A 22,377-nucleotide genomic window follows, 5' to 3' on the forward strand; every position below is an offset into this window, starting at 1 on the left:
GCCGAAAACAGGACCTTTCCCAGATGCTGTGTTGCTTTGGCAGGTCACAGAAGCTGTCAGCTTCTGTGGTGCACACTCTCACCTGTGCAGACAAAGTTCCTAAGTTCGGTGGAGTCCTGGATCCAAGATGTGCTCCCTGCTCCTGAGGCAGAGGGCTCCTGTGCAGGGCAGACCACTGTCTTCCGGCTGGGATGGTGCCGGATGTCTGAGGCCCCAAAAGGGTACTGCCTCAGTGGCTCTGTGGCTCCCACCTTTCCCAGAAGCTGTCTGCCTCTGTGGTCCTCACTCTCACCTGTACAGACTAAGTTCGGCGGAGTCCTGGAGCCAAGATGGCGCTCCCTGCAGGCAGACCACCGTCCAGGAACTTTTTTTTTAAACCTTTTTATGGTATATCATCATAGAACATAACTGTTTCTTATTTGATTAAGTTTAAGCTGTAAGCCAGTAATCTTTTTTTATCAGGACAAAAAAGATTAACAAATTGGAGAAAAAAAGTCAAGGTCCTTAGATGTGATCTGTACCTTGGGCTGGAAGGGAGAAGAGGGTGCTTCTGCAGCCTGGCCAGAGCTCAGGGAAACTGAAAGGGAGAGGTGGATTTCAAGAGGCAGTGATTCTTAATCTGTCTAGTGTTTTACCCCTTCAATCTACGATTGATAGAAAACATCAAGAATGTATATCTAATGACATTATATTGCATTAATTAATAGCTGTATTTATTAAACAAAAACCTTCTGTTATATTTATTATTCCTATCATCAGATCTATAACCATCACAATAGGGATTGCCTCAGGCCTTCTTATCATAATTGTCTCCCCCCATTAGTTTATAACCTAATTGCTGTTGTTCAATAAAACTTCATTGTAACCATCATAAACTAACAAAGGCATTTTAATCATTTAATACAGATTAAAATGTACCATAGTTTTATATATATTTAATCACATTTTTAGAAGACTAAGACAATTTTAATAGTTTAAACAATTCAGTATCTATAAAATCAATACCAAGTGCATTACCATAAAGTTTGGCTGCCAGCAAGAGCTCCCACACTTGAAAACATGGAGATGCAGCTTCAAGACATCAACAAAGAAATATTTTTAATTTTTATCTTTTATACTTCTGATTTCTAGAAAAAAATTACATGAAAATATTATCCCAATTTACTACTGATATTATACATTATTTTTGTTACTGATATTATACATTGTTAACCACAGATCATAAATTATAAATTAATATTTTATAACCAAAGTGGAAAACACATAGTAATATTATATATTTAAGACTGGTCAGTGGCCACATACATTTAGAATGATTTGTTTTTCTGTATTCATTCACTTTTTTATAGACATAGAGGTTGTTTTCAATTTTTAGCTGTCATGAGTAGAGTATCAAGGATCATGGATGAAAGAATGTCTCTTTAGATGTATGTAGAGTCCTTTGAAGGTATATGCCAGAGAGTGATATAGCTAGACCTTGAGGTAGCGTTATTGACAGCTTCCTGAAGAAAGAGGAGTGCAGAAGTTTTCAGTCCCACCAGTAACTTATCCAATTTATGAGCTGTCAGATTTAAAAAACAAAAACAAAAACAAAAAACAATGAATCTTAGCATTCTGACTGGTGTAAGATGAAGTATCAAAGTAGTTTTGTTTGCATCTTGGTGATTATTAAGATGTATATTTTTTGAATGTTTCCCAGACATGTATGTTTATTTTTTATGAACTTTATGCTTAGTTCTATAACCAACTTTTCTGAGGTTATTTGATTTCTTCAATGTCCATGTTTTTAGTTATTTATATTTTAGATATTCACCCTCAGATGTGTAATTGGTAGATAGTTTTTGTGTATCATACCACTTTATACTAATAATGGTGTCCTTTGCCATGCAGAAGATTTTCATTTTTGTGAGGTCTAATTTATTTTTTATTGATTTATTTTTAAGTCTTTAATAAAACATTTAATTGAGTTTTATTTTATGATAAAGTTTCTGGGCTATCTACAATATTAGCAATGTGTAAAGGATTTAACAAAGCAAATTGAAATTCAACTCATTTCTAGAGCCTTATAGGTTGGAATTTTAAGGTACAGCAAGACACAAAAATAGTCCAATGCTGTTCATTATTGGCCATAGGTAGCAGTGTACTGAAAATCACTGAACTTTGGCTGAATTATGGGGTCTGAGCATGGATTTCCACTTGTTAAGAGTACATGCATATATAGGTTTTATCTCCCTATGAAAATTGCCTTATTAAACAGTTGCTGAAACCATTAAGTGTTCTTGCAAACTTGTATACAAGAAAACTACTAGAGAGAAGACTTTGAGTCAATGAAAGTAGGAAATATTGTGCTCACTGCTCCAGGCTCATTGCTATAGATGCCATTCTTTAACTTTAAAGGGATCAACACAGATAGAATGTAGAGGGTCCCAGAGACTCAGAGAGGAGTCTGTTCTCGCAGTTCAAGGAGGAGTAAAGAGAGCTCTAAAAAGCTCAAATGGGGTCCAATTTGTTAATTTTTGTCCTTAGAGTCTACCAATGTTCTATTCAGAAAGCCTCTTGCAATGGTGTCAAGGCTAATCATATAGTTTCTCTTTTATTAGATTCTGTATTGATGCCATTGATCCATTTGGAGTTGTGTTTTGTGCAACTCCAAGATATGGATCTATTTGCACTCTTTAACACATATCCATCAACTTTGACATGCTCCATTCATTGAAGATGCCTTTTTTTATCCAGTGCATAATTCTGACTATTTTGTCAAAACTCAAGTGTCAATTGATATGGGGCTGAACCATTCTTCAGTATAGCTTTTAAATTAGTTTTTCAGCCTATTGATATCTCAGACTAGTATCTGTGTTCAAGAAAATTCAATGGTAAAAAGATCTTTTCATTTGTTTTTTCAAAAGAACTATGGGCTAGAACTGATATACAGAGTGACTCCTATGATCTGTTTCATTGAAGCACAGTCATGAAAACATATTATTGTCATGACTGTAGAGGGATCTTCCAATCTGTGAAGATGGTGAGGTTAACAAGGAGCACAGTGCAGGTTGTTGATTCAAAGGTTTTCATTGAAATGTGAAGGTGAGAGAAGTAAGTGAAGTCAAATATGCCAACAAACAGGCATTTTCCCCAAGATCAGCAGTTATGTTTTAGTAAAGAGTCTGCAGATTATAAGAGCAGGTTTTCCAAAGAAATGAAAATTAGATTTAACAATGTTTTTTCTGTCACATACATTGATTTATTGAGAGGAGATTTTATGGTTTGTACATTGCATTTCTAAGGTTAAGGATTAAGTTGTGATAAACAGAGGTGAATTTTTAATGTTTCTCCAGAAATGGCTATGCATTTGTTCTCCCAAAAAATGCTCCCAAAATTAAGTAGCATGGATATTTATTCAAATGGCCATTATAGTATGACCTTTAAAGTTAATTCTGGCTCAGTGTTTAAGATTGTGGTAGAGTTCATGGTTACCATAAGCAAGGTCATGATTTAATCTCTATTGTCCCTCATACAAACTGAAATAAAACAAAATATCGTATTGCAGGATGTGGCTATAACCACTTTCATTGAGAACATACTGATTTAATAGCTTTATTATATTTCTAAATGATAATGTAAAAATAGTGGATAATTATAAGTCTAAAGAAATAATTAGCTATTCATTTTTAATTATAAGATAAATTCTTAGTAGAGATATATTCATCTAAAATCAAAGAAAATGATACTAGCAAACTATTAATTTATATATTTCAAAAATAACATGGAATGCTTATATTTATCAGTGAAAGCTCACTTTTAAAGGAAATATACAGTAAGTAAATAGTAAGATAGGTCAGCAACTGTTGAGTTTACATTAACAGTTTAGATTCTTTAAAAATCTTTAATATATTTATTTTGTTCCTGAACATAAGTGACTTCTCAAGTAACCAACTCTGTGATTTATTTTGTTTTTGTAGGACTTTGGTGATGATGGGTCCCTGTATATCACCAAGGTTACCACAGTTCACATGGGAAACTATACATGCTATGCCGATGGCTATGAAAATGTCCATCAGACACACATCTTCCAAGTGAATGGTAAGACGCATGGTTTTACTGTCACCAGTTTTGCTAAGCTAATGATATCACAGTGGAATGGACATTACCTTAATTTTAGCAAAGTAAAAATTTTTGTTTTTGTACTTACTGTTAGTATACTATGATTTACTTTTAAGACCCCACCTGATTAACACTATAAATTAACAATTTAGTCATCGTAAACTATTGCAAAGTAACGTCTTAAAGCATGGGAGGGAAATTATCAGTTTTATTTGAAAATATCCATCGTCAGGCAAACATGAGTTTTAGAAACCCATAAGATTAACAATTTAGAATTTTAATCATAACAGCTGTTTAATCACTATTACTATCATTATAGAAATCCCCTACTTATTTTTGAGTCCTGATATCTGTTGTAACTCCAATATCTATGTTGTAGAGGAAAAAAGATTGAGAGTTGATGGCCATCTTTAACTATAAAATGAGTCTAGCCTGGGAAACATGGAGCATTGTCTTAAATTTTGTTGTTGTTGTTTTGTTTTGTTTTGTTTTTTACCACAGTATTATTTATGTGAGACACATTTTAGTGGTTTGGAATGTTAATCAAAATACACGTATAAAATTTTTATTTAGCACAGATTTATCTTGAGTTGACATAAGATGCTATGTATCTTGTGTTATTAGTACTAATTTTCATACTTTATCATATGTAGTATTTATCTACTCTGTGATCAAGCAGCAGCTGCTTTGAGGGGGTAGACAGTGTGACTGACATGCAAGCCTGCATTTATAAAAGAAATATGAGGCTATGAGTATGGGAAGGTGCCCTAGGGCCTTGTGGATATACATCCACACTGGGGTTCCCTATCCATGTGACCTGGAAAGCTATAAAAGTGTTTGTTGTAGAGAATAGCATATTGTAATTTTTATTGGATATTTTCTTTATTTACATTTCAAATGCCATCTCCTTTCCAGGTCTCCCCTCTGAACCCTCCCTATCCCATCCCTGCTCTCCCTGCCTCTATGAGGGTGCTCCACCACTCACCCACTCTCTCAGGCCTTCCCACCTTGGCATTTCCCTACACTGGGGCATGGAATCCCCACAGGACCAAGGGCCACTCCTCCCACTGATGTCCAACAAAGCCATTGTAGTCACTTGTTTAAATAAGTAATTGCACCCTAACGTGTAGTGTCAGCTGCTCAGTGTCATACAATAGGAGTCATATTTGAAACGTGCTTAACTTCTTACTATCACTGACAGATCACATCTAAGTACAAGAGTGACTGAAAACACAAGTCTTATGAATGAGGGGAAGGGTAGGTAAATAGTGCTATGGAAAAAAAGAGCAAACAAAGAGACTGCATAATCACTAATGCAAAAGTCAAGTGTGATGTCAGGCTCGCTGTGTATTCGATACTTAATTTAACATTTGAATCAAATCAAGCACAAGCTTCATTAAATTACTTAAGAATGGGTATAGATAGATAGTCAGAGACTTGAGCCTTGGATCTGAAATTTCAAGGAAGAGAAAGAAACCGTAGAAACAATGAGTGTAAGGAAACCCATGTCCAGGAATGTATTCAAGAAAATGCTATAAAATGCTGGAAAGTGGGGCTAGGTGGTTAGCGCTGTTGCTAAAGTGCTTATGTAGCAAGCTTGAAGCCAGGTGCTCAGTCCCAGTGCACAGTACCAGCACTCCACAGATGAAGGCAGAAATTCAGCTCTTCTGCAGCTATACGGGAATTTGAAGCTAGCATAGGATTCACTTATAAAAAGACATTAATAACAACAGTGCTGGAAAACATGGGTAGTCTGATGGTCTGGGACACTCAATGGTATTAGGTACAGCCTGTGGCTTCTGGGGAAAACTCAGCAGGAAACTTGCACTGGCTCTAGTTTGAAGTCAGTTTTCAAGGAAATCTGTGAAGAGCACAAAGCGATGACATACTCTGCGTTTCACATGATTTGAACAGGACTGACCGACCCCCTGAGCCATTTTTCCGGTTGACTCCATTCTGTGGGTGCTTACAGTCTAAATACATTAGGCCTAGTGTAACTGACATAGCAAGGCCTGTTCATATTTCCCTTTTACCAGTAATTGACTTCAACCAGTCTAGCTCTTGGAAATTTCTTACTGTTTGTGGAATGAAAACATAAATGTTCTACTCACTCTATTGGAAGCAGTTAATTTTTGTCTCCTAATACCACTTCCTGTCAATCTCAGCCCTCCTTCTTTCACTCTAGTCACTTGCTCCTTCCTTAACAAGCTTAGTTCATATTCTATCTTCATCAGAACTTTATTTTAAAATATGAAAACTACAAATCCCCAGTCTTCATCAGCTATTTGGAAAGCATGGTTTTCCCAGACAAGCTGGAGACTGTGCTGCAGGGAGCTTGTAACACATGGGAGTTCAGGTCATGAGAACCACGGTGCATGGCTGCCCTTCAGGGGTTCCTCCTCCTTCCTCCTTTCTGAATAAACACAGGTTTATTCAGAATGTCATCTACTTTCAGAAAGTCATTGAGCACCAGGTGAAAAATTCAAGGACCTGAGCCAAAATTTGGGTTTCTATGTTGTAGGACTCAAAGCCAGGTACCGTGCTTGTTCCCTGCTTTATCCTCTCTTGTGAATGAAGAGTTTGTTCTTTGATGTAAGTTTTTTTTTTTTTTTTTCTGAAAGTAGAATAGGGTTGAAAGAGAAAAAAAAAATAGAGACCTCTGACATGAAGCCCCATCCACCATCAATGATAACCTTATTATAAGAAATTCAAATTATAAGAAATTAAAAACAAACAGCTTTGAATCATCTCTGTGGCGTTCTGCTTCCCCATTCCTAAGTATATAGAATCTCAAGTCAGTATCAAACTAGATGCAATACCAGCCTTCTATTTATGTGACTATATTTCAACCACTTTGAGTTCCTGATACCTGCTTTCCTGAGTAGATTGTGGTCGATGTTACCAAAACTGTATGCTGAAACATAAAACAGGAAGGCAAAGTACAACTTAAGTTCTAGATCTGAGTACTTAAGCATCAGTTTGAACCATTTTAAAACAAGTTTTTGTATGTGTATGTGTGTTAAACCACCAGTGTACTTTGTGTATGTTTGTATAGTATATGTATGTGTGTGTTGGTAATTGATATATGAAGTAGGGAAAGACTTAGGGATTTTAGAACCTTGCCTCAGGCATGCACACCCACAAACTCATACAAACACAGAAAAAAATAGACTCTTTCTTCCATAAGTTCATTCTGTCCATAGTATTTTATCACAATTTTAAAATATTGCTTAGTTAAGTGAACTATTTCTCTAGTACTCCTACATATGTATGTATGTATGTATGTATGTATGTATGTATGTTATGTGTATGTATATGTTTATTTATTTTACTAGGTATTGCATTTTAACTTATCCAGGAGGCCAATTATTTACTTATTTTGGGCTTTAAAATATTTATTGCAAAAGCATTTATTGTAAAAAACATTTGTACATAAAATTCATAAAATATATTCTGGCTATGGCTTAGTGTCATCAGATTCTTGAGATCTCCATTCATTCAATCTGAATGTTATTTCTCTCTGTATGTTTAGAAAACAAACAGGAAAATAAACAAACCCAGGACTTAAAAAGCAACATTAAGCATGACAAGAAACACACATACACAGGAACACACACATGCACATCTCCAAACATACCAACAATGGGCACACAGAGACAACCAAGCACACAGCACACATGTACACATATGTTTCTGTACATACATAGGCATACAGAGGCACAACCAAAACAAATTATATAGAAATGCAGAATCAGAAACCATAATACAAAATCAAAATTGTAGTAAGATAAAAGATGATAAAATAAAGCAATATGAGACAAAAAATAATCTACAAGAGCACCACTGAATTGTTTCCTAATGGCCATCTACTGGTCAACATCGTGCCTACCTTTTAGTGTGTTTTATATACCCTGTGAAATTCCACTAGAGAACAGGTATTATTTTTTTCCTTTGCAAGTAGTTGTCAATTAGTGATAGTCTTTTGGTTAGATATGGAAGAATGTTTCTAATTCTTCTGCTTAGTGCAGAGACCTCTTCTGGCTTGAACCTGTGCAGGTCCAGGGCATGCTGCTACCATCTCTAGGAGTTCATTTCTATATCACTTGTACAGTATCTTTAAAAGCCAATTTTTCTGGTGTCATCCATCAACTCTAGCTCTTACAGTATTTCTGACTTTTCTTTCACATTGTCCACTGAGAGCTGAAGGCCAGGCTTTGATATCACCCTTAGGGCTGAGTGTTCCGACGTTTCTTACTTTCTGGCATGGTGCAGCACTTTTTGGTCTCTGTGTTTGTTGTCATCAGGAAAGCTTCTGATGATGGCTGAGCAAGATATTGATCTATGAACACAATGTCATTAGGAGTTGTTTATTCCTCCTATAGGGTTGTAGACCCCTTCAGCTCCTTGGGTATTTCCTCTAGCTCCTTCATTGGCAACCCTATGTTCCATCAAATAGATGACTGTGAGCATCCACAGGAGGAACAACAATATGAACTAACCAGTACCCCCAGAGCTCATGTCTCTAGCTGGATATGTAGCAGAGGACGGCCTAGTTGGCCAGCAATGGGAGGAGAGGCCTTGGTCTTGCAAAGATTATATGCCCCAGTATAGGGGAATTCCAGGGCCAGGAAGCAGAAGTAGGTGGGTTGGGGAGCTGGGTGAGTGTGAAGGTATGGGAGATTTTCAGAGAGGAAACTAGGAAAAGGGATAGCATTTGAAATGTAAGAAATAAGAAATGAAGAAAATATCTAATAAAAAATAAAATAAGTAACCGACAAAATAAAAGGAGTTGTTTATTGCTACAGTCCTTTAGCAGAACCATAGTATTTATAATATTGCTTTTCCCCTAGGCATATGTAGTGTCAAGTTTTTAGCCACTGGTATTTCATCTCATGGAGTAGGTGTGAAATCCGATCAGATAATGGTTGGTGGCTCCCACATTGTTTGTGTTCATGTATCAACCAGCTTACGATGCAGACAAGTCATCTTTGGTGATGTGAGCTTTCATAACTGGGTTGGTGGTTACTGGTCTCCTCTAGTAGAGTGAAGAATAACTTCCAGTTATATTAACACTATTAAGAAGGGGTTAAGGTTCTATTTAGGTGCCAGATCAACTTCTCCATGTTAAATAAAGTGTGTAAGTGTTGTCTTCAGCAATATGGTATCACCATTGTGGAAAGCAATCAGTATCATTGGAAATACCTTGGTACTTTCCATGTCACCAATTGGCCAGCACCTAAAATAGAAGTAATCCCCTCCTGGTACTAGAAATTTCACCTGGTGGCAAAAGAAGTCTATTTAGGACATTATCTTCCCCACTATTTGGTGAATGCATTTAGTTTTCTTTCCTAATTGTGTATGTTTTTATGAAGTTTCTTCAGTCTGAGGTTTCCACTTAATCTATCAAATGACCATTCTTGTTAGTTGTCTTTCCAGTATTGCCTCTCTTATACCCTCTTCTCTCCCTGCCCCTGTTTAATACTCATGTTCCAGTCTTCCCATTTCTCCATAACATTATATTTTATTTTTCCTGCCTGGAAAGATTCTCTCCTACATACTAGTCCCTTACTATACAGCAAACATCTGACCATATGGATTGCAGCCTGTTTATCAAAGGCAAAAATTCACAGCTAAGCAAATATAGTCTATCTTTGTCTTTTGGATGAGTTACATTACTCACAATAGTTTTCTTTTCTGCTTTTCTTTCTTTGCTTTCCTCAGCTCCATCCATTCTTTTGCTAAGTTCATACACTCCCTAAACTCACAACTTTCTCTTGAGAAATATTTCATTGTGTAAGTGTACCATATTTTCTTTATGCATTCATTTGTTGATGAACATCTAGCCTATTTTAATTTTTGGCTTGCTATTAAGGATTGATTGACAAACAATGAGCATGAATGAGCATGTATCTATGTAGCAGCAAGCGGAGCCCTTATGCCTAAGAAGAGCTTAACTAGACCTTGAGGTAGATCTGTTTGCAACAGTCTGAGGAAGTATCTCATTTGTTTCCACAGTGCCTCTATACTTTGTAAATATGGATTTTTTTTTGCATTTTCTAAATATAGCCAACATGTTAAACCAGCACCATTTGTTGAACATGCTCTCTTTTCTCCAGTGTGTATTTGCAAATTCTTTGTCAAAAATCAGGTGTCAGATGGTGTGGGGATTTGCGTCTGGACTCACATCTGATTCCATTGGTCAACATATCTGTTTTTATGACATACAATCCTGTTTTTACTAATATAATTTGATAGTACATCTTCAAATTGAGAGCAATGATACTTTCTGAAGTTTTATTATTTAGAAAATTTTAACTATCCTAAGTATTTTGTGATTTCATATAATGCTGAAAATGTTCCTTTCAATTTATGTGAATAACTTAGGTGGACTTTTGATAGCAATTGTGCAGAATCTGTTGAAGGATTTTGGTAGAATGGCCATTTCACAATATTATACAAATTCATTAGTATGAGAAATCTTTTCTTTTACTGACATCTCTCTCTTTCAATTTCTTTCTTAAATATTTAAAAGTTCTTTAAATACAAGTCTGTTGCTTACTTGGTTAGCTTACATACACTCACACACACCACACACATATATAATATATGTATAAAACATATGTAATATTTATATTATATTAATATACAATATTGATGATATGTTATATATTACATAATACAATGTGAGTGTAATTTTAAAGTTATTGTGAAAGTCATTTTCCATTATATTTATCATCTGTAGAAGTTTTCTCTTGAGTTTGTGTGGTATTTAATTTTATTTGATTTTGATTTTGATTTTTATTCTTTAATCCTTTTTTAGAGTTCATACTTTATCCCCCTCCTGGCACTCCCTGGGGCCCCAGGTATCTTGAGGGTTAGTTGCATCTTCTCTGACTGAGTCTAGACCTGGCAATCCTCTGCTATATATGTTTTGGGAGTCTCATATAAACTGTTATATGCTGCCTGGTTAGTGGTTGAGTGTCTAAAAGATCCCAGGGGGTCCAGGTTAGTTGAAATTGCTGGTCTTCCTAGAGTCACACTCCTCCTTGGCTTCTTCCAGCTTTTCCCTAATTCAATCACAGGGCTCACCAGCTTCTGTCCATTGGTTGGGTACAAATATCTGCATTTGACTCTTTCAGCTGCTTATTGAGCCTTTCAGAAGGCAGCCATGACAGGCCCCTCTTTGTAGGCACACCTTAGCATCAGTAATAGTGTCAGGCCTTGGAACCTTCTTCTGAGCTGGATCTCATTTTGGGCTTGTTACTGTACCTCCTTTTACTCAGGCTTGTCTCCATTTTGTTTCTGCAATTCTTTCAGACAGGAGTAATACTGGGTCAGAGTTTTTGACTGTGGAATGGCAAACCCATCCCTCACTTGAAACCCTATCTTTTTACTGGAGATAGACTCTACAAGTTCTCTCTCTCCATGTAGGGCATTTCATCTAAGGTCCTTTGAGTCCTAAGAGTCTCTCACCTCTCAGGTCTCTGGTACATTCTAGAGAGTTCCCACACCTCTTACCTCCTAAGGTTGCCTGTTTCAGTTCTTTCTGCAGGCCCTCGAGGCTTCAGTCCTGTTCCCCTTGCTGCCATACCTGATCATGTTCCCCTCTTCCCCTCCCTGTTGCCTTTTCCACCCAGGTCACTCCCTTCCTCTCTCCTCTCCTGCTGTGGCTTTATTCTCCCTCCCAAGTGGGATTGAGGCATCCTTACTTGGGTCCCTTGGCTTGATAGCCTTCTTGAGTTCTGTGGATTGTATCCTGGGATTTCTGTACTTTTATGGCTATTTTACATTTATTAGTGAGTATGTACCATGCATATCCTTTTAGATCTGAGTTACCTCACTCAGGATGATATTTTCTAGTCCCACCCATTTGCCTGCAGAACTCATGATGTTTTCGTTCTTAATAGCTGAGTAGTATTACATCGTGTATCTTGCCCTAGTTTTTATTCACAAATGAGTTGTTTACTTTTCATGATTTTTTACTTTTGTTGTTTCTTTTTTTTTTGATATCTAGTTTTAATACATTGTGGTCAGATAGAATCCAGTAGTTTTTCAATAGTATTGTATCCTTCAAATTATAAACTGTGTCCACGTATGTGGGCAGTTTTACAGAATGTTTCATGAGCTCTTGAGTAGAAGCTATATTCTTTGATGTTTGGATGAAATGTTCTATAAACATTTGCTAGGTCCATTTGTTATAGGACTTAATAGAAATTAAATCCATAATTTCTCTATTTAGGCTTTGCCTAGATGAGCTGTCCTTGTTAAGAGTAGAGTATTGAAGTCACCCACTACCATGGGCATATGTTAATAGAATAAGGTACTAAGGAAAAAGATATGCCATTTGGGCTGCAAAAGATTTCTCCAAGTATCTTGGAAATTCTGCTAATATTAAACAGAGTATGAAAAAAGTATGAAATAGATAGCATATGGTCCACTAAACTTTTGTCCTATTTAGGGATTCAATTACTGTGATGATAAACTACCAGGAGCCAAGTCAACTCGAGGAGGAAAGAATTTATTTCATTTTACACTTCAACATAATAAATAGCCACTCATGGATGCCAATATAAGAACTCAAGCTGGCACCAGAAGGCAGGAACTGAAACAGAGACCACGGAGAAGTGTTGCTTACTAGATGCTCTGTATGGCTTTTGTAGCCTGTTGTGGTTGGTGTTTGTTAGGTTTGGTTTGGTTTGGTTGGTTGTTATTGTTTAGTTGTTGTGTTATTGTTTAATAATCAGGGCTGCCCTGCCCAGGGTTGGTTTCACTCACAGAAAGCAGGGCTTTTCAATATCAAACATTAATCAAAAATTGTTCCATAGGCCTCTCTGCAAATCCAATGGCATTTTCCAATTTTCTGAAGTTCCCTTTCTCTAATTGACTCTAGCTTATGTCAGATTGACAAAACACAAGCTAGCACAGGGTTCCTAAGAAATTCAGTAGCTCAAGTATTTTAAATTAGTTTCCTGCTTCTAGCCTTTGGGGGAAAAAGAATCATAGTGTAAAGGAATACTGAATTCAGCCATCAGGGTCCACACACTTCTACAAAAAAAACACATTTTAAGGATTATAATATTTAATCCCATTTGAAGAAGCCAGAGTAGAAAATGAAATGTAAGTATAGAAGTAGGGATTTTAACTCCCTTCCCAAGCTCAAAAATGAGGAGGTTTGTAGCACATAGAGATGTACTTTACTCAGCTGTGAAATGAGGGGCATCTCGGTGCCTGAGACAGGATATTCTCTAGGGGCAGTTCCAGGATGTCTGTGCCCACTATCAGCCCATATTTTTGAAAATGGCCATGGAAATTATTTTTACGTTTGAATAGAAAAGAAAAAAATAAAGGTGGAAGAGAAGAAAATGGCACCTCTAAACTCCCTGGGGTCTCCAGTCTCTTGACAGTTAAGTTAGAGGTCTGGTTGGGTGGGGGGACATCCTTGTAAAGACAGCTGGTAGGGAGCTGGTATGGGATGTAGAACAGTCAGGTGGACCTGGCGGGAGGTAGAGTGGGAATCTGGAGTGTAAAAGTAAATAAATAAACATACAAACAAACAAATAAATACCAAAAAAAGGGGAAATGGTGCTTAAAAGAGCTTTAATGAAAGCACCGAAAATACATCTCATCAACTAACTTTAAATTGAAAAGATCTTAATTTTTAATGACTGAGAAGAAATGAAAAAAACAAAAAACAAAAAAAGAAAACCATGCTGGTTAAATAGCAAGCCCTTGATATTCTAAAACTTTCTGGTATGCCAGAGTACTTTATATAGCAGTAATTAAGTAATGTCTACTTAAAATAAAATATAGAATATTGTAGTATTCATTAAAAATATAAAGTAGCCCTAAATTGATTTACTATAGTATGTATAAGCATTTTTAAACATTTTACTTTCTTTGGTTGTTTTTTTTTTTTGTGGTGTTTGCATTTGTTACAATATCAAATATAACAAAAGAATAGTTGGGCACAGAGAGATACTTTGGCAAAGCACCAAGAATATTTAGTGGAGTGCAAAGCAGCTAGTATACTTATGGGTCTAATAAATTCCTATAAATATCTTTATATTTTCTATCATGTTTTTCAAAAAGCAAAACCAAAAAAAAAAAACCTTGAAGAAATGAAATTATCATATGTAACTTGAAATTCTACAGCCAGGAATCTATCTAATGATAGTAAACAAATGCATCACCTGTTATTATGGCAGTCCATAAACACTACCACAGATAATGAACTATGTGAGGGCTTCAAAATGCAAAATTAAATTAAATATCTCAGCATTCTGACAAAATAAGTCTACCAATAGCTATGTCTCTTTTCTGACAATGTACAATTAGATTGTTAAAATATAAGCCTGCTTCTGTGTCCTTGTTTGAAAAAGTGTTATGCCTCTACCAAAGGATTTTGACTCTACAGTGGAATTCATTTCAGGCTTTTCTTTTCCCCTTTACATAAAGCAACCTGTATTTAGATCTTAAGGTTACAATAGAGAATGTTTGAAAATTGTAAAAGTCATCAGTGTTTATTCTACCCCCTGGGCAAAATGCTTGTCTACAATCCCAACTGACTCATGTGTATGTTGCTGCTGCTCTGACATTCAAATTTAAGACTTACACATAATATTGAACAGAATAATTTTCCTATTCATGTCAAAACCTCTTGTTTATATTTGAAAATCATATTTTTTCTCCATCAAAACCAGAAAATATCAGAAAGAAAATCCAATCACAAGGGCCTAAAAATTTAATCTTCTCTACTGACTAAAGGAATTTTGAGGAAATGGCTGAAGGAAGAGCCAAGATGGGTTGGTTAGTTGATATTGTTCTTCCTGTGGGATTGCAATCCCCTTCAACTCCTTCAGTCCTTCCCTTATCTTTTCCATTGTGCTAACTGGTCTCAGTCCGAAGGTTGGATGTGAGTATCTGCTTCTGCATTAGTCAAGTGCTGGCAGAGCCTCTCAGGGACAGGCATATAAGGCTCCTGCCAGCATGCTCTTCTTGGCATCAGCAATAGTATCTGGGTTTAGTGTCTGCAGATAGGATGGATTCCTAGATGGGGGGTATCTGGATGACCTTTCGTTCAGCCCCTCCATTTTTGTCAATGCTTTTCCATTAGACAGGATCAATTCTGGGTTAAAAATTGTGAGATGTGTGGGTGGCCCCATCCCTCAACTTGCCTATCTATTTACTGGAGGTGGTCTCTACAGGTTCTCTTCCAGGGACTACACCACCAACAAAAGAATATACATGGAGGGATCCATGGTTCCAGCTACATATGTAGTAGACGATGGCCTTAAATAGCATCACTGAGAGGGGAGGCCCTTGGTCCTAGGGGGCTTGATGGCCCAGAATAGGGGAATGCTAGAACAGTGAGGCAAGAGTGGGTGAATGGGTGGAGAAGCACCCTCATAGAGGCAAATGAGAGGCAGGAGAGGAGATGAGAATGGGGGGAGGAGGATTATGGAGGGGAAACCAGGAAGGGGATATCATTTAAAATGTAAATGAATAAAATGATACTTTTAAAAAAGAGTTATTGACTAGAGAATGGGAAGGGGAATGAGCACAGGAGCTGTTGGAAGGAGACAACCAGGGAGGTGGAGGGAAGAAAGTGATGAAATGCTCTTCCACTTAAAAACATAAAACAAAAATAAAAATTATAAAGCAACAAACAAACAAACAACAAAAAGAGCCAAGATGTGTTTGCTCTGTGCACTGTGGAGCTAAACTTCCTGCTGTTCTATTAGCAGTATAGAGACCTCTGTTTAAGTGTAAATCTTGGTCAATATTGCCAAAGTTCAGAGAAGAGTAAAATATTCCTGAAAGCTGTGAGATTCAGAAAGTTGGAAGAAAGAATCTACCTGCTTCTTTATTGTCTGTACCACATAGTTAGTTTATAAATGTTACTCAAGAGAGGCTCCCCTTGCTTGGATATTTGTTGGTCAGTTTGAAGAAAGAAAAGTACAAAACATAAAAAACTTGAAAATTTTCAGGGCTCCTCTTAGTAGAGCAACAATTCCATGTTCAGTAAAGATCCACTTGTCTTAACAAATATTCCTTTTATGTTTGAGAATATTTCATTCCTAGGAAAATGGAACTGACTTGAATGTTTACATTTATGGTGAAATGGGAGAATGGCTATCCCACATTGGATGCTATCAGCCAATCAGTTCTCATTCATTTCCCTGCAAGGGCTCTGAGAAGGACATTATACATGGCTGCCTCCTTGTTCAACCGAGGCTGTACAGTGAAGGGGGATAACTACCACTTGAAGCCACTTGCTGTGAGAATCTGTGTGTCTATCAGCTGTTCTTAAGCAGAGGCAACACACTTGTAATCAGACAGTCTTTCCCCAGGGGTAGACTGGTCATTGCGGAGAAAGCACAACTCTCATCTCGTGAAGAAGAAATGTTTGTATTCTGCATGACCTTTCTTTTTTTTTTAATATTTTTTATTAGGTATTTTCCTCATTTACATTTCCAATGCTATACCAAAAGTCCCCCATACACACACACCCACTCCCCTATCCACCCACTCCCCCTTTTTGGCCCTGGCGTTCCCCTGTACTGGGGCATAAAAAGTTTGCATGACCAATGGGCCTCTCTTTCCAGTGATGGCCGACTAGGCAATCTTTTGATACATATGCAGCTAGAGTCAAGAACTCCGGGGTACTAGTTAGTTCATAATGTTGTTCCACCTATAGGGTTGCAGTTCCCTTTAGCTCCTTGGGTACTTTCTCTAGCTCCTCCATTGGGGGCCCTGTGATCCATCCAATAGCTCACTGTGAGCATCCACTTCTGTGTTTGCTAGGCCCCAGCATAGCCTCACAAGAGACAGCTATATCTGGGTCCTTTCAGCAAAATCTTGCTAGCGTATGTATGGAAGGAGTTACAGAGACAAAATTTGGAGCTGTGACTAAAGGATGGACCATCTAGTGATTGCCATATCCAGGGATCCATCCCATAATCAGCTTCCAAACGCTGACACCACTGCATAGCCTTTCTGAAAAGGAACACTAGAATCAAGTTCTGATGCTTGTGAATCTAATCTGGTTTTTGGTATTTATTATTAATAGATTATTTAATTGTTGCTGCCTTGTTTCCTCCCAAGTAAACAACTAGAGACTAAGTAATTTCCTTATTTCTGTTTTGCAATATACTGAGACTCATGGAAGTCCTTTTTTTGATACTTATTTTATCCATTTGATTACTCCACCTGGACAGTTCTAGTGGTTGCATTGCACATTCCTTGAAGGCTTCAATACATGATAGAACGGTGTATTTGTAAGAAACCTAGGATTATCTGTTGAATTTTATTTCCTGTGATATAATGCATGCAGGTATAGTTCATAATAGTACTTGAAAGTATTTAAATGTTCTGTTATTAGATTCTACATCATATTACCCACATACTCTAATTATCTAATAAGCAGTATATGGAAGCAAAACAGGTATCTTCATCCAAATGAAATCAATTAACGCTCATTCACAACCAAGGAAAGGCCTCGGCCAAAACCATGGATTGTGGTTGACCTAAGTAGGAAGCTACTTTGTGTTAGTTTTCACAGAGCTTCTATAGTCATAAAAAAAAAAAAAAAAAAAAAGGAAGTAGGCAAACCAATACACTTACTCAGTTGATGAGGATATTTGGTAAATAGACAGTATGTGGGATGTAGAAGTTATGGCAATTTTAGCTTTGTGTTAGGTGGAGAACAGGGGTTACATAGGTGTCTGGATAAATCAAAGAGTTTTACCTAATAGTACTGATGGTGTTAGGTTACATACCTGGCTGATAGTAGGGGCTTTTAAAAGGGAGTTATATATTTTGGAAGTGGGTAGAGGTAAGGATTACATAAGAAAGACCCTGGAGAAATTTTGGAGGATGTTAATAATTTGTTGTATTTTAAACAAATTTAAATACTAATTAGTTATATCTATTTCTTCATATTTATCAAATAGGTCTTTTCACACTATATCAGTTTTATACAGTATTATAAATGTTTTATCCTAGCCCAGTTAATAAATAGTAACCAGAAGTAGTTAAATCCATGAACTGATCTCAAAGAACAATAATAATAAAACATATAAAGCATATAACATCAAAAATAGAACAATAGGTAAGATGACAATATAGCATATATATAATGCTAATTTTAGAATATAATTATTTGTATAAAATTCTCTCTATTATCTTCAAATGTGTTTAAACTTTTCTTCAATAAAACACTTTTTAAAAAAGTGGGTGTGGGTGTGACTGAAATCACCTTAACTTTGTCATAATTAAGAAGGAAATTCCATAAAAATAAAACTTCTAAATAAATTTTTTGAATAATATTTCTATTGGATGTTAAAGTTTAGATAGTCAGTTTGGGATTTTATTGTTGTTTATTGGTATTCTATTATCTTCTGGCTGCCTGTCTTCTAATAGAATTTCTATTGCTCTGGTATCTTCATCCTCTTCCTCCTGTCCCTATCCCCCCTTCTTCTTTTATCTACCCACTCTTTCTTTGCCATTCTCCTTCTTCCTCAGGCTTCCTCATCCCCTCCCTCCTCTTTTTCTTGTCCTCTCTCTCTTCATTTGTGTTCACCCCACTTTCTTCTCTCCCTTCCTCTCCTGGTCCAGCACATCACACACACCCTATCTTCCCTAAACAGTAGCCCTTCTCAGTCACGACTTTTTCATCTTTCTTTTACCATGTTTATTACTTTTAAGATTTAATCTTTACCAATAGGCTTCTGGCATTTATTCCTGGTATTTACTTTTGTTTATCTTACTAAATCTTTGGAGCTAGTTACAGTTAATGTTTATATATTAAATTTTCAAATATAAATTTAGTTTTATAAATACTACTATATTTGCTTTAAGTTAAATATACTTATGCTTTATTTATACTGAACAGTTCTTATTTGCTAATTCCATTGACACAAAAATGTTTTATGTATTTCTCTGTTACACTTATTTTTCTTTCATATGATGCATATTTACTTGATCTCTCACATAAATTTTTATCAAAATCTGAAATTTATTGAGAGCAGAGATCTGCTGTATTCCTTTGAGAAGTGTTGAGTTCTGTTTTCGCATGAACTTACATGCATATCTGTTTGCTTCTTGAGAATTGAAGTTCAGCTTGGTAGTCTAGAGGACTCTTCCATTTGTCCTACTTTTGAGATGTATTACTTCTCAGTTCTCTAGGAAGTATGCAGCTCTTTCTTCTTCTTTCTTTTTTCATTTTTTTTCCATTATGTCTCTTTGTTCTATTTTGTGTTACTCTTGTGATACATATCTCAACAAGGTTTGTTATAGACTTTAATCTTGTAGTTACATAGTTGTTAGTACTTTCATAAGTCTATAGATTTAGTTTGACCTTGTTTTATGAATTTTATCCTATGGATTCTGCCAAGGCTTTAATCGTTCCTGTACATAGTACCATAGCACTCTCTCTCTCTCTCTCTCTCTCTCTCTCTCTTTGTGTGTATGTGTGTGTGTGTGTGTGTGTGTGCACGCGCACAAGGGGGAGAGAATGCATAAATTCCTTTATATCATTTCCTTGCAAATTACAACTATTATTCTTCTTTAATTTGGAAATATTATCTTTAGCAAGAAACCTACAATTTCCCCTCAGTATTATTATCCATTGAAACCCTTCTTGCAGGAAACTGACTATTCAGTTTTTATCTTCTTATTTCATGGCTCCTGCCTTAATTTTAACTAATAACAGTCATTTCAAATTTATTATAGTTCCCACAAAACCATCTTCTGTCATTTGGAATCATAAAACAATTAAACATAAACAAAACAAAACTTTGGAAGTTTTATTAAAGTCATTGTTTTCATGGCCTACATTAGTAGGGCATGTGTCTTGTCTTATTATATTCTGTTATGCTGTGTTTGGTTGTAGTCTCTTGGAAGCCTACTTTATTATGACACGAACTGGAAGGGGAGTGGATCTGTGGGCTAGGAGAGGTGGAGGAAAGCTAGGAAAAGTGGAGAGAAGGGTAACTGATTAGGATGTATTATATGAGAGAGGTAGCTATTTTCTTTTTTTTTTCTCTTTTTTTGTTAATTAATTTATTTTTTACACTCCATATTCCATCCCCCCCAATCCACCCTCCGACTACTCCACATCCCATACCCCCTCCCCACCTGCCCTGTCTCTACATGGATGCTCCTAACCGCCACTCCACCTGATCTCTAAACTCCCTAGGGCCTCCAGTATCTTGAGGGTTAGGTACATCATCTCTGAATGAACACAAACCTGGAAGTCCTGCACTATATGTGCGTTGGGACCTAATATCAGCTGCTGCATGCTGTCTGTTTGGTGGTCCAGTGTTTGAGAGTTCACGGGGGTCCAGATTAATCGAGACTGCTAGTCCTCCTATAGGATCAACCTTCTCTTCAGCTTTTTTCAGCCTTCCCCAAACTCAACAGGGGTCAGCTGCTTCTTTCCATTGGTTAGATGCAAATAACTGCATCTGACTCTCTGTTGGGTCTTTCAGAGGTCAGTCATGATAGATCTCTTTTTATGAGCATTCCATAGCTTCAGTAAGAGTGTCAGGCCTTGGGACCTCCCTTTGAGCTGGATCCGACTTTGTGCCTGTCACTGGACCTTCTTTTTCTCAGGTTGGTCTCTATTTCCAGCCTGTAATTCTTTCAGATAGAAACAATTTGGGGTCAGAGATGTGACAGTGGGATGGCAACTCCTTCCCTCACTTGATGTCATGTCTTCCTGCTGGAGGTGGGCTCTATAAGTTACCTCTCCCTACTGTCAGGAATTTCATCAAAGATTCCTCCCTGTGTGTCCTGGCATTCTCTCACATCCCAGGTCTCTGGTGCATTCTGGGGGGTCTCCTAACCTCATATTTCCTGAGGTTCCCTGTTTACATTCTTTCTGCTGGCCCTCAGGTCTTCAGTCCTTTTCCTTAACCCAATACCAGATCAGGTTCCCCTCTACTCCCTCACTTCCCCTGCCCATCCTCATTCCCTCCCAAGTCCCTCCCTTCCTCACTCCCCACTTATGATTGCTATCTTCTCTCTCCCAAGTGGGACTGAGGCATCCTCACTTGGACACTTTGTACAAAACTCAAGTCCAAGTGGATCAAGGACCTCAACATAAAACCAGAACTGAACTAACTAACTGAACTAACTGTAAACTGAACTAACAGAAGAGAAAGTGGGAAATAGCCTTGAACTCACTGGCAGAGGGGGAAATTTTCTAAACAGAACTTGAATAGTTCATGCTCTGAGATCAAGAATTGATAAATGGGACCTCATGAAACTCGGAAGCTTCTGTGACATGATCAATAAGACAAATCTGTAACCTACAGATTGGCAAAAAACAAAACAAAACAAAACAAAAACAAAAAACTTCACTAACCCCACATTCAATAGAGGGCTAACATTCAAAATATATAGAGAACTCAAGAAGTTAATCACCAAAAAACCAAACAACCCAATCAAAAAAATGGGTTATAGAACTAAACCAAAAATTCACAACCAAAGAATCTGGAATGACTGAGAAGTACCTAAAGAAATGTTCAGTCTTTAGTGATCAGAGAAATGCAAATAAAAACAACCCTGATATTCTACCTTAAGCCAATTAGAATGGCTAAGATCAAAACTTCAGGTGACAACACATGTTGCCCAGGATGTAGAGAAAGAGGAACACTCCTCCATCGCTGGTGGGATTGCAAACTGGTACAACCACTCTGGAAATNAATCTGAAGGTACCTCAGAAAATTGGAAATAGATCCTCCTAAAGACTCAGCTATACCACTCTTGGGAATATACCCAAAAGATGCCCCACCATGCCTCAGGGGCACATGTTCCAATATGTTCATAGCAGCCTTATTTGTGACAGAAGCTGGAAACCACCTAAGTGTCCCATGACTGAAGAATGGATACAGAAAATGTAGTTCCTTTACACAATGGAATACTACTCAGCTATTAAGAACAAGGACATCCTGAGTTTTGCAGGCAAATAGATGGAAGTAGAAAATATCCTGAGTGAGGTAACTCAGACATAAAAGAGATATGCATGGTATGTACTCACTAATAAGTAGATATTAACTAAAGGAAAGAAAGTACAGAATACCCAAGATACAGTTCACAGAACTCAAAAAGGAATCTATTTTCAATTAAAAAAGAGAACATAAGAACTTGAGAAGCTTATGGAGAGAATGACAGATGTAAAAACTATGGCAAACAAGCCTCTTCCGGTCAGAAAAGCACCGGGGCAGCTAGGGCTCAGGGTCGGCTGACACTCGCCAGCTACCCACAACACCC

The 22,377-nt window shown here is 37.0% G+C and overlaps 1 protein-coding gene across 4 annotated transcripts in view; it reads left to right on the forward strand.

The window, feature by feature from the left end:
* Fstl5 (follistatin like 5) overlaps positions 1-22,377 on the forward strand; it is a 591,337-nt gene that overhangs the window by 425,337 nt on the left and 143,623 nt on the right. For all 4 annotated transcript variants that reach the window (XM_021158305.1, XM_029475620.1, XM_029475621.1 and 1 more), the window contains one exon: positions 3,960-4,080. In XM_021158305.1, the coding sequence (XP_021013964.1) occupies positions 3,960-4,080 (121 nt within the window). The remainder of the gene's footprint in view (positions 1-3,959; positions 4,081-22,377) is intronic.

Source organism: Mus caroli, chromosome 3, assembly GCF_900094665.2.
Source record: "Mus caroli chromosome 3, CAROLI_EIJ_v1.1, whole genome shotgun sequence".
NCBI lineage: Eukaryota > Metazoa > Chordata > Mammalia > Rodentia > Muridae > Mus > Mus caroli.